This window comes from Thunnus maccoyii, chromosome 17 (assembly GCF_910596095.1).
Source record: "Thunnus maccoyii chromosome 17, fThuMac1.1, whole genome shotgun sequence".
Lineage (NCBI taxonomy): Eukaryota > Metazoa > Chordata > Actinopteri > Scombriformes > Scombridae > Thunnus > Thunnus maccoyii.
This window is the reverse complement of record NC_056549.1, coordinates 16,729,066-16,746,656: the sequence shown is the minus strand read 5'-3', so window position 1 is coordinate 16,746,656 and position 17,591 is coordinate 16,729,066. Positions and strand designations below refer to the sequence as shown.

The 17,591-nt window shown below is 39.3% G+C and overlaps 2 protein-coding genes across 2 annotated transcripts; one reads left to right on the top strand and one right to left on the bottom strand.

Annotated features, from left to right (window-relative positions):
* Nucleotides 1-4,209: 4,209 nt before the first annotated feature.
* mixl1 (Mix paired-like homeobox) lies at nt 4,210-6,137 on the top strand. Its single transcript, XM_042391075.1, has 4 exons — nt 4,210-4,477; nt 4,690-4,910; nt 5,079-5,199; nt 5,498-6,137. Exons 1-4 carry the CDS (start codon nt 4,381-4,383, stop codon nt 6,073-6,075), a joined length of 1,017 nt encoding a protein of 338 aa, XP_042247009.1. The 5' UTR covers nt 4,210-4,380; the 3' UTR covers nt 6,076-6,137.
* Nucleotides 6,138-6,239: 102 nt separating this feature from the next.
* lin9 (lin-9 DREAM MuvB core complex component) lies at nt 6,240-16,331 on the bottom strand. Its single transcript, XM_042391454.1, has 15 exons — nt 16,257-16,331; nt 15,341-15,373; nt 14,809-14,900; nt 13,621-13,734; nt 12,163-12,293; nt 11,656-11,781; nt 11,316-11,473; nt 10,528-10,661; nt 10,193-10,321; nt 9,569-9,670; nt 9,392-9,472; nt 9,170-9,295; nt 7,788-7,970; nt 7,428-7,525; nt 6,240-7,251 (listed from the first exon to the last, which is right to left on the bottom strand). Exons 1-15 carry the CDS (start codon nt 16,285-16,287, stop codon nt 7,146-7,148), a joined length of 1,644 nt encoding a protein of 547 aa, XP_042247388.1. The 5' UTR covers nt 16,288-16,331; the 3' UTR covers nt 6,240-7,145.
* Nucleotides 16,332-17,591: the final 1,260 nt, after the last annotated feature.

Genomic DNA, 17,591 nt, shown 5'->3' with positions numbered 1-17,591 from the left:
GTGTGTGTGTGTGTGTGTGTGTGTGTGTGTGTGTGTCATAGGCTACTTTCGGGGGCAAATTTTAGACTACAGACCAGTTAATTGGAGAAAGGCAGATTGTTTGGTTAGGTTAGGATTAGGGGTTCAGCAGGTAGTGGTTATAAATCTGTGTAATGTCCCCAAAAGTGACCCAGAACAACGTGTGTGTGTGTGTGTGTGTGTGTGTTTTCAATTTCATTAGAAAACCAGCATTGTGAGGACATTTCTGTGTTGTAAGGACATTTTGGCCAGTCCTCACAACTTCAAAGGGCAATTTGAGGGTTAAGACTTGGTTTTAAGGTTAAGATTAGAATTGGGTTTAGTTTTAGTTTAGGGAAAGGATTAAGTTTAGGCATTTAGTTGTGATGGTTAGGGTTGGGGTAAGGGGCTAGGGAATGTATTATGTCAATGAGTGTCCTCACAAGGGTAAAAAGACAAACGTATGTGTGTGAGTTTGTCTCGTTTTGCTTTATGTTTTTGTGGGCTTGAACTATGAATAGTATAAAAACACTTTTAAAAGGCATAAAGATTGGCTTGTTTTTCTTTTGATCCATTGAGATGCACAGTATTTTGATTATACTATTATCATTATTATTATTATTATTAAACAGCCATGAAACCTCTTGAGTCCATATACAAACAAACTCTAAAAACTCTGGACAAAAAGCCAATGCATTTCCATCACTGTAGGGTACTGGAGAAATACAATTTAATTAGCTTTAAGAATTTTAGATTATTCTCAAATTTGTGCCTAGTTTATAAAATTTTAAATGGTTTGGCTCCTCCTCTACTATGTGACTGTGTACACTCACTCAGTTAGTTCTATTAGATCCTCCAGAATATCCTCTATACAAGATTTAGTGTGACGATACATTTCGTCACACTGCATTCGGGCAGTCAGCTTTCTCTGTGAAAGCCACAACTCAGTAAAATGCCCTACCTGATGATATGAAGAGCTGCAGTTCAATCAATACATTCAAAACCAAATTTAAAAAATCTACTAAAAACCACTCAGCTCTGTAACCACTGAATCTAAATTTAATCTATAGTCTTCTCATTAATGCAAATAATCTTGCTTTTAATTTGACAAGTTTACATTATTAATTTCTAGTTCATATTATGGGTGTATGTGATGTGCTGTTGTGTGTAGCTTTGTATTTTGTATTTTGTATAATGTGTTCTGTGTGTTTTTTGCTTTGTAATGTTTGTTGTTGTGCTGTAGTATGTTTTGATTGTGGGGAACTGCAGATGTAAATTAGCTTTGAGCTAACTTTGGTGCAGCACATCATTTATGTTAAAAACTGTACACTGTCCCGATAAATAAATACAAACTGTGATTCTCATTGTTAAACTGACATTGTTTTCTCTTCTCATGCGCCATATTTCTCAATAAAGATATCAAACAAAACTGAAGACACAACTAAACATCTATTTTGTGTCAGTATACATCAGGATTCTGGAGAGAAAAAACACTTTGAGGATCGTTTTGACATTCAAACTAACCATTCAATTAAGCTGGAAGCCAAGGATGTAACACCATACTATGAAAACAAAAAGCAGAAAGTTCATTTTTCTGGGAAAATTTCACATCCATAAATCCAAGTTCTTGAGGTCTCACCCATCGTTTGAACTTTTTATAATTGAATTTAGAATGAAATTCAGATGAATGTGAAAACAGCTTTCTCAAACATGAAAGAACAAGAAGAAAAACACATTTTTGGAGCGGGACTTCAAGATTATAAAAATAACATCAATCCACAGTGTCCAATAATTCACAACTATTACATTGAGCTATTCAGCTTGTTCCAACTCTTTTTCAGCTTTTCTGCTGATTTACAAAGTGAAATATTCAAACCAGTAACTCCATGTTTTTCTAGCTCCACTATTCCATCAAAATAAAATATTCTGATTCAACTTCTAGTTTTATGCGTAATTTTATACACATTTTCCCAAGATTCAGCCTGATATATTTGGAATCTTTTAAATCTTTGGGATCTCCATTAAACTTTTCTGTGGGTTTAAAAGAATTTATTTACTGTCATTATTCTGTTTATTTCTTTTAGTAAGTATAACTTTTTTTTTTTACCGTAACATTCACATTTCTGTTCATAATCTGTGTACATAATAACAACAACCATCTCCATAGTTACACTCAACCAACACTTTTGATAATATTTCTGCAGCTTTACACAATGAGCACATTTTATTAGGAAGCCATTACTGCAGCTCTATAAGTCAAATCAAATACACAAGGACCGAACTCATAACAAAGGCCCATAAGACAGCTGAGATTTTAACATATCCTTGCAAACTTGTGAGGATAATTTACCTGTCTGTCTGTTAAATGTATAGTGGTCAGGTTAAACTGTGGGTTAAATAGCGGTCAGCCTTTGAAGGTGTCGATATGCTTTTGTTTGTGTCTACAGAGGCAGCTGCTCACTGGAGATGGCCAGTACAAATCCACAAGTGTTTTTACTGTTTGATGTTTGACAGTGCAGCCTGCCAACTGCAATATCTGCATTAATCAACTTAGAACTGTCTTCTTTCAATCTCATTTAAATGTAAAATCTCTACCATGAGCTGCCAAGAGGAAAATTATAACTCAATACAAACACTAAATGCAAAGGTGCCAATTCATTTTCTGCACTTGCAATGCTGAATTCCTACTTTTGTTGGCTATGACTAAAGAGCTTTGTTGCCAGAAATGAATGTATGAAGAGTACAGTGTTAATTTCTTGATCTGCTTTCTGATCACCGCCCCGTTACAAAGGATCAGGAACTTCAACAGCCTGATTTTAGCATAGCAATCTGGTCTGTGCACACAGGCAATACCCAATTAGGGGCCACTAGACAAAGCAAACCTGTGAACTGTGAATGACTCTACCAACAAGCACATCCTACCTGAACAATGCTGCATGTGTCAAGGTACAGAGATCAATAAGTGCTGTTGTGGATGTGAAATGACATCATGGCTATCCTGTAATTTTCACACAGAGATGAACAAGAAATTTACCAGATGTAACCTTAAGGTCTCTTTCAGGAGCATAATTGACTTTTAAATCCATTTTAGCTAAAAATCCAATCTACTTCACAATGACTTCAACCCAGTTACAGCTGTATTCCATAAATCTTATGAATGAGGGATGTGGTTAAAAGTCTTGCAATCATTTTATGTTTTCAGTTTGTATTGCAGTAATGATGTGAACCCACACCCAAAATGTAATATATTATTGCATATATGAAAAATTCACTCAAAACATGGTCATAAATATGAATATCCCATGTCATTCCTGCAAATCTTGTCCAAATACATGGGAACAAATTAGTGTGTCTGTGGTGTTACCTGACCTCTTGACTTGATCCCCCCCTGAATCAAATGACCAATTCAGTAACAAGTGCCCAAGCCTGAGTACTTTTGAACTGAGGTTTGTGTATTGAGATAAACTTTGTTGTCACTGAAAGGGGAGCAGGAAGCATTTCCTTCATACATCAGATTTGAGGAGCAGACCTCGGAGGACTTGAACATTTTTCGGTTTATATATTCTTTGACATTTAATCATAAGTGAGAGATACAGCATCAAAAAAGCAAACATTTACAACTATGTAAAATCATATACAGCCATACACAGACATTGTAATCTAGTTTTCAGGATATAAGTCAGACTAAATACATTTTGATCAAGCAATGTGGAAAAAATATTTATTTATTTAATTATCCACTATACTTGTTTCAGAGACATATACTAAACAAATATACTCATTATCAAATATACAGTATTTCATCAGATATGCATTAAGCACATCCCTGCATATAGAAGTGACCATATACTGTATATATAAACATATGCTGTATGATATGTTATTAAAAAGTTTTTTTTCTCTGTTAATTTTGTAAGGAACATTTTTCATTATTATTATTAACCGAACAGATCATTAGAAACATTAGAAACTTGTATATATTTCTGTTATTATTAAGCAACAAACTGCAGCCCTTGAGAGCCTCTGACCCGTTGAGGAAATGGCAGTTTCCGACGGTCTCTCTTTGAAGGCTACAGGTCCATTATTGCTTCATCCATTCCAAAGCGGATAAATGTTTTCTCTGTCGATGTGTATTGAGCATGCAGATTCCATTAAAACCCCTTTAAAAGAGACCTGCGGCCGCTCCACCGTTCAAGGTGTGATGCCTTCACACCTCCGCCGGCCTGCAGACGTCTGAAGTTGCTGCACGGCTGCTGCAGTGCCAGCCGGCACTGATGGCTGCCCCATTCACACATCCACACAGCATCACCTTTGATCACCGGGGGGATTTAAGCCAAGCAAGTCCGACACAGGTCTCAAACTCAGTCTGAGACGTTGAGGATCATGTCTGCTGTTCATGGAAATCTGCGCGTCGGGGATCTGAATCACTTCCAGATGTATCATGAAGGAGCTCTGCAGAAGAACAGCATGGTGAACTCAGGTTGGTGGCTGACAATGCTGGGATTCTTACTTCATTTCATACACTTTCACTGGCTAAACTGGCTTTAATACTGATTTCAGAAGTGTAGTCACAGAAAAAATAACGCCAACACTTCTGATTCTGTGCGTATTTTACGCACAAGTCCAGTTTCATTTCTCTTTGACTCCGATTTATCTGGGTTGTCAACTAAATAATTTGTGTTTTGTTTCCAGATTACGGAGCCTCAGATGTTACAAACTACTTCAACACTACAAACTCTGTACCGAGGGCGGATAAATGTGTGGCAATACTGACTCACAGGAGAAAGAGGACCAACTTCACCCAGCAGCAAATTGAAGTGCTGGAGAAAGTTTACTCAGACACTAAATATCCTGACATCTACCTACGAGAGAGACTGGAGGCTCTGACCGGGCTGCCAGAGTCCAGAATTCAGGTAATGTCTACTTTAAATGCCACATAAATTAATCCAAAATTGTGGTATGATTATTTGAATAGGCCATTTGGTCAAAATGATAGGGGAATAAATGTAGCCAGATAAAAAAAGAAACAAGATCAATTTCGCTTTTGTAACATTACGCTTCTCTTGTTTCCCAAATTCCAGGTGTGGTTTCAGAACAGAAGAGCAAAGTCTCGTCGCCAAGTTGGCTCATCAGTGTCCATGAAGGTCTCCAACCCGCCCTCAGCCTTCAGCCAACTCCAGAGCAGGATGGGCCCCGAGAAAGGTGATTATTACAGCCATATTTTCACTCTATTTTGTCTTCAAATCCACTTTTTTCCCACTCTGGCATCAAGTGTACTTGCTCAGCTGTAGTTTTTGTCCCTCCACATGAAAATGTAGTCCTTCCATTTAAGTCACATTTACCAATGAATATGGCAGTTTATTATTGAAATATTTTCCTTAATGTATTTTTACACCTGATTTAAAGTCACCCAAGTTTTCATAAGTTGCTTGAAAAACTTCAAAAATGTAAAACACAGCCATGTTTCTAAATGTTATTCTCTTCTTGCTTTTTCTTTCAGTTTATGACAACCACCATGGTGCTGAGGCACACAGGGTAGGAGGATTTGGGCTAGAGGACAGTGTCAGACCGACAATGCACCAAAACACAGATGACACACACAGGACCAGTATACCAACCAAACCCAGCAGCTACGAACACACGCCTGTCTCCTGCATCTATGACAAGGAGGGAACCAGAGTGAAGCCGGAGCAGATGCAGCGCCATGAGCTGAGTGTTAACGTCCCCTGCTGTAATGTCCATCTTTATCCCAAGGAGAACGAGCATCAGCCCACAGTCCAAGCCCCCATCGCTGGAAACCAGGGTTCAAAGGTTCTGGTGGAATATGACAATTTCCCACCTAACAAGACCATCGGACCAGAGATGAAAGTGGTGATCCCTCCCATCCCGACCCAGAATAACTTCAGCAGGTCGTCACCAAAGGATACCGGGTGTCAAATCCAGTACCAACAAGTGAGGGCCACTGGGGACAGGTTCAGTCACTTCTCCCCGATCCATGCCACTGAGGCGCAGGACTTTACTGATTCAGACTCTGACTGGGAAAACGAGGCCATGGTTGGCTTTGGTGGTTTTATGTGATGTATCATAAGAACTGATATAAAGAAAGCTACATGTATCAGAAGAGCTGGTATACAAGTTGTTTGTGTGCATAAAAATATTGTTTTATTTATTGTAAAATTGTATTAAACTGTTGGTTGGTTTCATGTGAACCGTACTTGTAAATAAAGAAGAAAACCAAATACAGCTTTGCAATATTATGTTTAATATAAAAAGACAGGAACATTTATATACAATTGCCCTGAGGCACTCTCATATACAACTTTACAAAACTGAAAAAGGAGATTCTCTAGGAAAAAACAGTTGACTTGGATTTTTAGGATCACATCAGTGATGCAGGCTTAGTGTGGGGGGGAGGTTGCAGCAACAGCCATGCCAAATGTGGAAACGCTAAGATCATTTTAGGGAGTAAAAGGCATCAAAACCCCAGAGTTCTCCTTTTATAAAAATACCAAAATCTCTTTTCAGTGCACACAAAATTACAAAAGCCATTTCTGAATACACAGCAGAAATGTCGACGATAGTCCTAATAATCAGATATATTGTACAATTATCTACAATAAACAATTTTATAAAACATTCTTTAGCCTCCCCTGTGCTTACCATCAGTGGAGCAACAGAACACAACACTTACAGGGGGAAACTTTAGAGATAGCAAAATATTGTTTCAAAACCATACACACCTACTCAAAAAATAAATAAATATGGACTATAAAAACTGTAAGAATCGATGTTTGGCACATGAAACCAATAAATAACCATTGAGAGGTTGGAGATGTGGATTTGTGGCAATAGTGAAAGACTCTTTCAGGTTTGAGTTGAATTGGGTGCACAAACATTTTCATACAATAAAATTGGTGGGTAAAACACTTATGACATCCTCTCTGCCATCAGCACTAAGCTTCAGGAACCTGGGCTGAACTCTGAGCCTTTTCACTGGGACGTCCAAATTCAGATTGTACAGTGGTGGTCCACAACATCCACATGGCCTTTTGTTTTCAGTCCTCTGACAGTTCAGATGAAAGCACCATCTCAAGAGACGATTTTAAATGTGTGTGTGAACCTGCGTGTTGTGAGGATGATGCAGGCGCTCAGACTGCATTGGTGTTGTTGGCAGCGAATGCATGCAGATTGCCCAGCTGACTAAGGCCGCTCTGGATGTGTGCCACGTGGATCTCGACATTGTTCTGGAAGCAACTGTAAATATAGAGATTATTAATGATGCAGGTGATTAGGGTAATAACAGGAAAAAGAATAATGTTCATTAATCAGGTTAGCTATTAAAACACATACAAAACTATGAATAAGTCACACCATGTTAGTTTGAATCATGACTGCAGAAGTGTAGATAGAAACACTGCAGGGTCACTTACCTGAGGTTGGAGGGATCAATCGATGCCTTGATGTCATTAAGGGAGTCTGTTAGGGATTTGAACTCGAATGAATTCAGGTCTCCCCCATCTGCCAAACACTGAAACAACAGGTTATCAAGGTATTAGTATATTATTTAAATTTTAGTGTACATATAAAAAGGTGTTGAAATAAGTTCACATCACACTTATTAACAAATTGATGTTTCTGCCAAATTGATCTCCACCATAAATATGTTGCAGAATTAACTCACTGACAAGTTGTTTTCATCACAGAAAATCAGAGAGAAACCTGACGTATGTGAGGACATTTGTTGGCAGGAACGAAAGCTGACAGCAGCTCAGTGTTTATATATCTTTTACCTTGATCTGTAGCAGCAGAGCAGTGAGACGGGAGATGAGGTGTGTGAGGCTGGGGTTTGTCACACTCTGCTGTCCGTCCTTCAAGGAGTTGCTCTGCTGTACCATCTGCTGGGCCTCATCTTCACAACGCCGCCGCAGCTCGGTGGGATGGTCAGCTGGAACCATGCCCTGATCCGGAGCGAGCTTAACAGACACATATCGGTGATTTATATCTTAAACAAGGCTTCAATGTTTCATGTGAGATGTGAGAAAAATCAGAAGAGGACATAAAATATTGCAGGTAACCATACGTTATAGGTAGAGTCAGTCATTCTGGAGAAAGATTGTTGATATTTGAACTTAACACCCAAACAAATACACCCCTCCCTTCGTGCTTCTTCAGAAGCCCCGCCCCCCAAATTCATGGACATGCATTGCCGAGGCAACAACCAAAAGAGAAATATGGTGGAATTCAGAGTGATGCGTCAGCTGTGGAGTCACTTCTGTTCCCCTCACACACACACATTATCACGAGCAGGAGAAAAAAAAAAAAAAAAAACCCTCTCATGTGAGCACAACTGTCTATCCACTGTCCGCCTCTCTGCAGCATCCCCACTTCTTACTTGACCTACGTTCAGCGTCTCTGTCCACAGAAGCAGCCGTCTGTCAGCTGCTGCTCCTGGGAGCTGAGAGAACAGTGGCCAGACAAACTGCTTTCACCAGGCTGACTGACAGCAGAAATTTACTGAGCCAAAATAGTTTGCATGTCGGCTCCATGGGAAGAAATCAATTCATTTATACGGATAATAAGTTGAAAGCAAATATACAACGGGATGTTTGTGTGATTTAAACAGCTGCCTGCTCAGATTACATTTCACTAAACGTGACAGAAACAGACTAAGAGCGTAAAAAACCGTGGGGGGTCTCCGTGAGACTGTCTCAGATTCAGAGTGGATTGATACATGGGTTAGGGTTAGATTAATAAAATGGAAGGGTATCTGTTCCGTGAGAAACACTTTTTAGGTGAATTGGTCACGGCCTCTCTCTCCAGTTCGCCAGCCCTCCCCCACCATTCAACAGGTGCTGGAGACAGGAGACAGTCATGTCCTCACACAGACAGCTGCTCTGATGACTGTCCTGTGCACAAGCATGAACACCACCTGCTGCTAATTGGTTAAAGTAGTGTTGTGTGGCTCGCTCCGAGCCACTGTGTTTACATCCCCAATTACAGAGCCAAAGCTGTGTATGAATACCCGATTTTTATTTCAGCGCACAGAGTACAGACAGCTAGTGGACCCTGGGGAGATATTCACTGAATTTGACAAAAAGTGTATTGGATTAGAATCACTGACTTTACCTTTAACTGTATTTAGCTTCAGTGACAATAGTTAGTGGTGACTTACCTCACAGCAGAACTGCTGAACTTCATGAAGCACCTTGTTGAGATCTTTATTGAGCTGTTCAAGTTCAAGCACTGTGGTAGCGTATCGCTTCTGGAAGTCTAGGTCAATAGGCATGGAGTATGACTTCTGAACACAAAAACACACAAATAGTTTGAGGTGAGCTTGATGTCTGCATGTCACATATTTACAAGCGTTATTTTTAAAGACTTGTGTTGATTGTACCAGTTTCTCTGCCTCTGTGTTCATTTCTTTTAAGTGCTTGATGTGCTCTTTCTTGATCATGAGGATCTTGGACAGCCTTGTCTAGGGAACAAAAATAGTAGAAGATTTTGTTAGAACCAACTGATAAAACTTTTGCGATGTCAGCTTTTAACAATCAATTGGAAAGGAAATATTTACCACTTGGACCAGGAACTTGACAGGAAATCCTCCCAGAGTATCTCCCTCAGCACCGGTCAGTTTGCTCCTCCATGGTGATTGGTTGATAAGAGGGTCATTGTCCTGTCATTAAAAATGGACAATGGGATCATTTAACTAAGTAAGAGATATGCAGTTTTTCCTAGTGGTTCTGTAGTTGCAGAAGGATGCTCACCACTTACACACTGATGTCCTGTCATTTGCTCAATATCTTTTTATACATTTCCTTAGGGACTGAGGCTCAAACTGAAGCAGTTGTTGGTATCAGTAGAGAAAGAATACAGGTGTGGCAGATAACACAAGAATAAAGGTTTGAAAGATTTGTGTTTTGGAAAGCTTTATGTCTTTCAACCCAAACTTTTTCTATGATGACATGATTGCACTGCCTGAACTGCTCTTACAGTATACATTAAATCCCTCCACTGACTAGCACATCTAAATATTCCTTTGCATGCCTACATTTATGGTCCAAAGGTACTAGACAATTGGATCTAAACCTTCTCAAAATGATTGGCTGCCTCTACAAGAAGCTAGATAAACCTACTCACAACCAGGTGTAATGACACAGCACATGTACATTTGTCATTAAATGTAGGGTCACAGTACCATGAGGACAGGAGTGGTAGCGGACGGGTAGGGCCCTCTAGGCGGAGTCATTAGGTTCTGCATGTACCGTGTCGTCCGGTGCTTCTGGGCAAAGGCTGAAATCGGCATGGTCTCATTGGGCTCATTGCTCTGGAAAAACACAATCATCACCAGATGCTTAAAAATGTGTCATGAAAATCCTCACAACTATTGTACATCTTTGTATTTTGACAATTTCTTGATTATCATTTTTAGTTACACTGCATTATAATTTGTATATGGTAAAAAGACTCATGTTGTTATAACCTCAAACAGAATGATATGAATTACATGGCAAAGTAACATGCAAGTCTTACCAGGACTTCATAGTCAGGCACAGTGTGTGTTCCCAGGCCACTGCGGTCAAAGGTGACACGATAGGTGGCAGCACTGGTGTCAACTGCATCGATCTGCCCTGTGAACAACCCATCATGGACACCTCGGAGTCGAGCTGTTGAGAGAGGCACAGGGAAGCCATTTAGAACCCACTAGATAACAGGAAAACAAGATTAAGAGTTTACTACTATGCTAGTGGCACCGTGAGACTGCCAATAAGCTAGCATCTTAGTATACTACCATTAGTTTAATTAGAACTAAACACATAGTACAACTGAGGCTGATGTGAATGTGATTCCTTTTGCAAATATTTGGTCATAAACCTAAGTATTGGACAAAGTGTAAATTAAATCTGATGATGGTGTTATTGGAAAGGTTATGGGATCTACAATTTATCTGAGAGAACAATTTGTGTATTTCACTCATAACATAAATGTGGAGCTCATGATGGTACTAGACAAAAAGTCAGGGGATCACCAAAGTCATCTGGAAACTACGAATGTCTGTACAAAATTTCATCTGAATCCATCTAACAGTTGTTGAGATATTTTTGTCAGGAGCAAAGTGGTGGACCAACTGACTGATAGACTGACATTGCCACCCCTCAAGCCGTGCCACTAGCATAGCTGAAAATGATCGTAAAGTTTCACCTGCTAGGAAGATATCAGTCAAATACTGAAACGTTAACAGGGATACTTTGGGTATCATTTGACTGCAATGATAATTCCCAGCTGCTGACAGTAGTGCATGTCCATATCAGTCATCTTACCAGTGACTTTGGTTCCTATGATGAGTGGTAGGGGGATTTCATCAGGAAGGTCTTTGCAGGTCGACACGTCAGACAGTTTTCTTTGCTGCAGCAGGCGCATCTTCTGCCTCTTCTGTCTCAGTGCTGTCCGCTCTTCAGCAAAGAACGCTGATGAACACCTGGATGGGCAAACAGAACATAGTGCCACAAGAGCGTTGGCCTTCACCTCTACACACTAATTCTTTGTGAGGAAACTGTTTTGAAAAATAGACAGAAAATAGTTTCACATACTACAAAATATCAGAGAAGAATGAAGACAAACATGATGAACGAAAATGTGTGAAGGCAGATTGCAGCGTACCGTCTGGGTTTCCCCATCAGTCTCCTGATTGTTCCCCACTCAACTCTTGTCAGCTTTCTTGTTTTCAGGTTGGGGAAAGACTCCTTGAGACACAGGCAGAATTCATTGTCGCCCTCAAAGAGAGGTCTGGAAAAGAAAATAAAGGTCTTTTAGGAGAGAAATAGATGACAAAACAATGTATGATAAACGATGTAATTACAGATGATCAAAAGCTTGAACACTGTTGAGGTGTCATAGAGTTTCCAGGGATATAATTAGTCTAATTTCAATATAAGGGCTTTTCTTCTGAATTAATTTAACAGTTCTTATATAAACAGAAGATAAATTACATGATGATGTGTAATGTATTAGCTTTGATTCACTACTGGCATTGACTGTGCATTCAGCCAGGTGGTGAGCTGAGCTCAGGTCACTTGTGTGTGTGCAGCCTAATTTCCTCCATCTTGTTTTTATGTTCACCTATTCAAAATGAATTATTGACCTCTGAAAGTGAAAGTGAGACTTTACCTGTCGATATTGGAATAGAACCATTCATAGATGCACCATTTGTGAGCTTTGGGTAGCTTTAGGAGGTTTCTTAATCTCAGCCCTATTTTCTGAGATGCCTTCTTATCAGGTGTCACCACGTTAGAAAACTTCTGCAAAGAAACATCATTAAAACAACAGTCATTCCACACTCATTCCATAGTTATTCTGAAAAATAACAGAACAGATGCCTAAAGTAAGGTAACATTTATCCTTTAGTTCAAATAAATTCTCATTTACTCTCCCACTATGACATGATATGTCATGTCCCGCAATTGGTGCACTCTTAGGTCCATCAGTTACTTCTTGGGTCTGCATCAGAGCTGTGAAATCATCATCATAAACTGAGCGGCTCAACATGTGTGCTTAAGCACGTGTCTAGCGACAAAGCACCATTTTTAAAAGGCTTACAATGTGCACCTCACTGGCTTTGTAAATTCTGTTTGGAGTATGGTATGTATGGAGTTGAATTCTACTCCATGTCAGTCTCATACTTTCATTTAACAAATTAGCAGCCTCATTGTTTTCTAACAAACCCTGTTTCGCTATTACATTGAAGCCGTTACTGCTGTATTAAGCTACTGCTGCTGACAAAGCACTTAATACTGTTGCTACTTGACATTAAAAGCTTTCTACTAGCAAACCACCAGTAGAAAAACCACATAGAATGCTACCAGCTGGAGGTTGCTACTGCTGTCAATTAATTTTCTATGAGAAGTGTCAAATCTATTACAGTGCCTGGCAGCCTCATCACATTCAGTGTGTTTTTAACCTTATAATAAATCCACTATTGGAAATGTTGACATAGACACTAAGACTAGAGACTAACAGGTAAATCCTATCTATCCTACCATGTCTCCTGTTGCAAGATGCAGTCACAGTGTAGTGGACAGATTAACTATACATAATAACTAACAAGCAAGCAAGTTGTTGTTCAGGATACCAAGGATAATTACCTATTTAAAAAAAATAAATGTTAGACTCTTTAACTCTGTACTGTGAGTTTCACATGGAGATAACAGAGGCAGAATTGGCTGTAATGTGATGAATGACTGAATTAAGAATGTAAATAAATGGTCAATATCAGACCTGGAGCCAATCACTGAGTCTGTCCTGTTCTACATAAACTAAATATTACAATTTCTGCCTGCTTAAACCAAGGCCTTCATAAGCAGTGGCAAATCTGCCACACAGGTAGACTCAGTGGCAACTGTTGAATACTTCCTGTAGATCATCCACAACCTCATACAGCTCACACACAATCACAGAGTGACTTCTGGGACCAAAACAAGCTCTATGAAGTAATGTTTTGGTGTCTGCCAAATATTATCTCTCCAACACTTTTCACACCACCCTCAGAAGCAGTGAGAGAGTGGGAGGAGACAAATTATTCGATATTTTCACTATGTAACACTTTCATGGTGTGTAGTTTTTTTTTACCTGTGGTGTGGTGGTGACCCTCTGGCTCCTCCGAGGGGATCTGGAGGGGAGACGCTGCTGTGGCTGCTCATCTTCCTCCCGAAACAAACGGCTCCTCTTTGAGCTCCGTGTGGGCTGGAAGGACAAATGTTGCCTGGAGTTTATGAATAGTGCCAACAACACATTAACAAATCTACGTGTGCAGCATTAATGTGTTACTTGAAAGAAATTGATTTAAAGACAAAAAGAAAGCTTGGACACCAGCAGAAAACTTCTATGCAGTAGAAGAACCACATTAGTTGCTCTAATTTCTGTCTGTCTGTATGCAGAAATTTAGATTTAATCAATACAATGCTGCAGATACACACCAGATTCCCTTAATTTGAATTAAGCACAATCCATTCATAGGTGCGAACGTTTGTTTTTTTTTTAATTAAGGAGAGTTGGTGTCATCATAAGGTTTAAACTGTTTGGGAGAACACAGCATGCTACTCTGCAGCTATTATATGTGAAAATTATGCACATTTTCACACCATGTCAACTATTCAGATAGAAAAAGACAATCACAAAGAAACCGCTTTACAGCGACCATATAATCCATAATACACTGGATCAATCTGCAGAATAACACTTCCATATCCAACAACTGCTTAATTACTGAGTAACAATTTCATTCAAAACTTAAGACTTGAGAAAACCCACCATGTTTCTACAGTGATTTGGAGATTAAACATTGCAAATATGCCAATTCATACACTTGAAAACATCAGCTTCTTTCATTCCTTGCTTCAAATCAGTGACGGCTTCAAAGAGTATTTCTTCTTTTAGCCAAAACATGTATAAACAAAGACTGATATGGACTAAATGTGGCTCAAAAGCACGTTTTCTCCCAAAAACTGACCACATGCTCTGATTAAACATCTTAGTGATGTAACACAGGGTGGACAAAATCACTATAACTTATACTTTAAACGCAATTCAATACAATACCTGTTAGATTGTTTTTGAGTTGTAATGATTCCACTGTATGATCTTTTTTGAAGCTACGGTTTATGTTGTTGTTGCAGTACTGGACTGCACTGTATTAGCAGAGACTTTAATTGCTGTCTCAACAAAAGCTTTGCATTCATAATATGTGACTGAAGCTCCTCTAATGCGTCACCTTTTCAAGTTTTAATCCTGACACTGAACTGTCAGTATGTCTCTTACCGTGTCCATTGTGAGGGAGGAATGTCGTCCCCTGGTGTTGTGAGCTCTCGGGAAGCTGTTCTTTTCATTCAGAGTGTTGGACAAACTGCCTTCTGTAGGAAAACCAATGCATGTATTCAAGATGGTGTGAGGACAACAACAGATACAAGACCCCAGTGAAAAATACTCACAATCAAACATCAGAATTAAAACTATCTGCAAATCAAAGAAGATTAAGGATATTACTTCTACAGTATCCCAGATGTCGTCATTCACAAATATAAGGAAGTGTGGGTTGTCAGCATAAGCTTGTCATTATGGAGGGTCATAGAGAAGGGTGTAATCCAATGAAGGACTCAACATTCCTGACTACTTTAGATGGGCAATAAAATTCATGTATAAGTCAACATTTAGGCAGACCAGCTCAAAATCAGCATCATCTTCTTTGGTGAAGGCATACAAGAAATTTGACAGTTTCCAGTAGCACTCAGCGTACTTACACAGTATCAAGAACGCAAGTACAGGAAAATAGGTAACCAAACTGCCCACATACCTTTTAGACTGACAAGTGCCTCTGCTGAAGAGCCTAGAGGGAGATGACACATTGGGTTACATTAGTGGCATTAGATAAACACACATACAAAAAATACTGCACGAGTAAATTCAATGTAATGCGTTTATTTGAGCAACCCCTATAAACGTTTGCAAATTGCTGACGTCTATGAGAGTGTCCTTTAAACATTAGCCAGCCAGGGAACTTGAGTAAAATATACAGTAGCTAGCGCAGTGAGTTAGGCCTATACCCCCAGTTTGAGCTGTCAAGCATCAGCTGGACAGATCATATGGAAGAAATGTGCTAAACATGCTAACGTTACACTATATTTAGTTACGTTAACTACGTTCACATCGAGTGGGGTGTGTTATTCAAGCTGTTAACGTTGCCGGCCGGTTAACTCAGTCGGTTTCTCTTAAGCACCATGTCAAAATGATAGACAACGCGTTACCGTGTAACGTTAACCAGCGCTAACTAACGATGAATAATATAATATGGAAGGTTGCACGGAAGACTGGGAAAAAACTATGCGAAGCAAAACAGGCAGCTAGTAGCTACCGTGTGTATTTTTGACAGTAGAGGCGTTGTGGCAGCCCTTTTGTTGTTACTGAAATGACCTAAGGTTAGCAGACGTTAGCTCGTTGCTAAGCTAACGTTATTTGTTTACCCAGTTGAGCTGAAGTAACTTGCTCAACTCCAACATTAGCCGCCGTTAGCCGCTAACAAGCGTTAGCTGACTTGGACAGACCGGTCACATCTCTTTGCGTCTAAAAATAACTTTATGAGCTCTGCCCAAAACTTACAATATTCATTACACGAACAACTGTGGTAATTTATAACCAAATATGTATTTCATCACCACGGGACGGTTGCGTGTTTACAATGCAAAACTCCTTGAATTTGTGTTGTTACTCACTCTCGTCTAACAGCTGGTCCATCTCCGCCATCTTGAACTAGCCGCGCCGCTTTTTCAAAGACCTTGTCAAACTGCATTCTGGGTCGGGACGTTAACTGGAGGGCGATTTGAGAAATATAAATCCTTTAATTTGCCCAAACGATGCGTAGGAAATCACTAAGTGTCATTTATTCACATTAACTATCAAATTAACTTAATATTAATCCAACTTTTCCATACTGAACGTTGAGGGAAATGCTTGGAAAACTGAATCACAGCATCCCTCCATTGTTTCATACAGCACTTCAATTACTGCTGTTGCAGGTTTAATTTTTCTGATATTTCATTCATTCCGGTGGAAAAGGATGTTAGTGCTTTGCTCAAGTTTAAAGATCCCTTCCAGACATGAAAAAATTCTCTGCTTGGATTAATAATGTGTGTCTTATATGTTTTTTCCACAAAAATGTATTACTACTTTTAAATCCTTAAAATCACATCTATTCCTTCTCCCTCATTAAAAATGCATAATCTACGAATATGCAAATATTATTCATTTAAAAAATTGAACTGCTGGACACAAGATGTCTCCCATTTCACTAAAAAGACCATTCTCAGTATATGTGCACTGGAGGCTTCAAGTTTCCACATCACACTTGTGTATGTTGAATATTGGACCAAGATTGGCTCCCAAACTATTTGTGATGTCATAAATCATACTCATAGGCCCACCCCTTAAAATCAGATTTCCAAGGAGCACAAAGAAACTTTCCACTTTCAGCAGATAAATGTGAAAACAGCCTTCTAGTGTCAAACTCTGCACTTACAGTGAAGCTCAAACATCCAACTGAAGGAAGAAGAAAAACATATTTTGAGTAGAGGGAGACTTTAAATATTTACTCCCTGACTAACAAACCCAAAACCTGTTTTGGGCAGAGTCATACAGAGCACCACATTACCACTAATCCACTCCACTAAGTTTGTAGATTTCATGAGAAACAGCATTTATGGTAATAACAATTCCCATGTCTATACACCATGGATTTATCATCTAGTAGACAGCAAGATGTCTAGTGGCTTATGGGAGTTTTTTTCTTATCCAAATTGAGAAATTGGAGGATGTTGTATGCTTGCAGATTGTTAAACCCTTTGAAGGACATTTTGGGTTTCTGATTTTGGGCTACATTCATAAAATTGACTTGACAAGTGGTTAACCACTCAGCCATGTATCAGCAAGCTCTCATCTTGCAGAAGTCCTTCAGTAAACCCACCAGTTTCTGGACAACTCATCAGTGGCTGACCCTGACCTATGACCTTAGGACAGGAGAAACGTAATTATCTACAGGGAATCAATAAAGT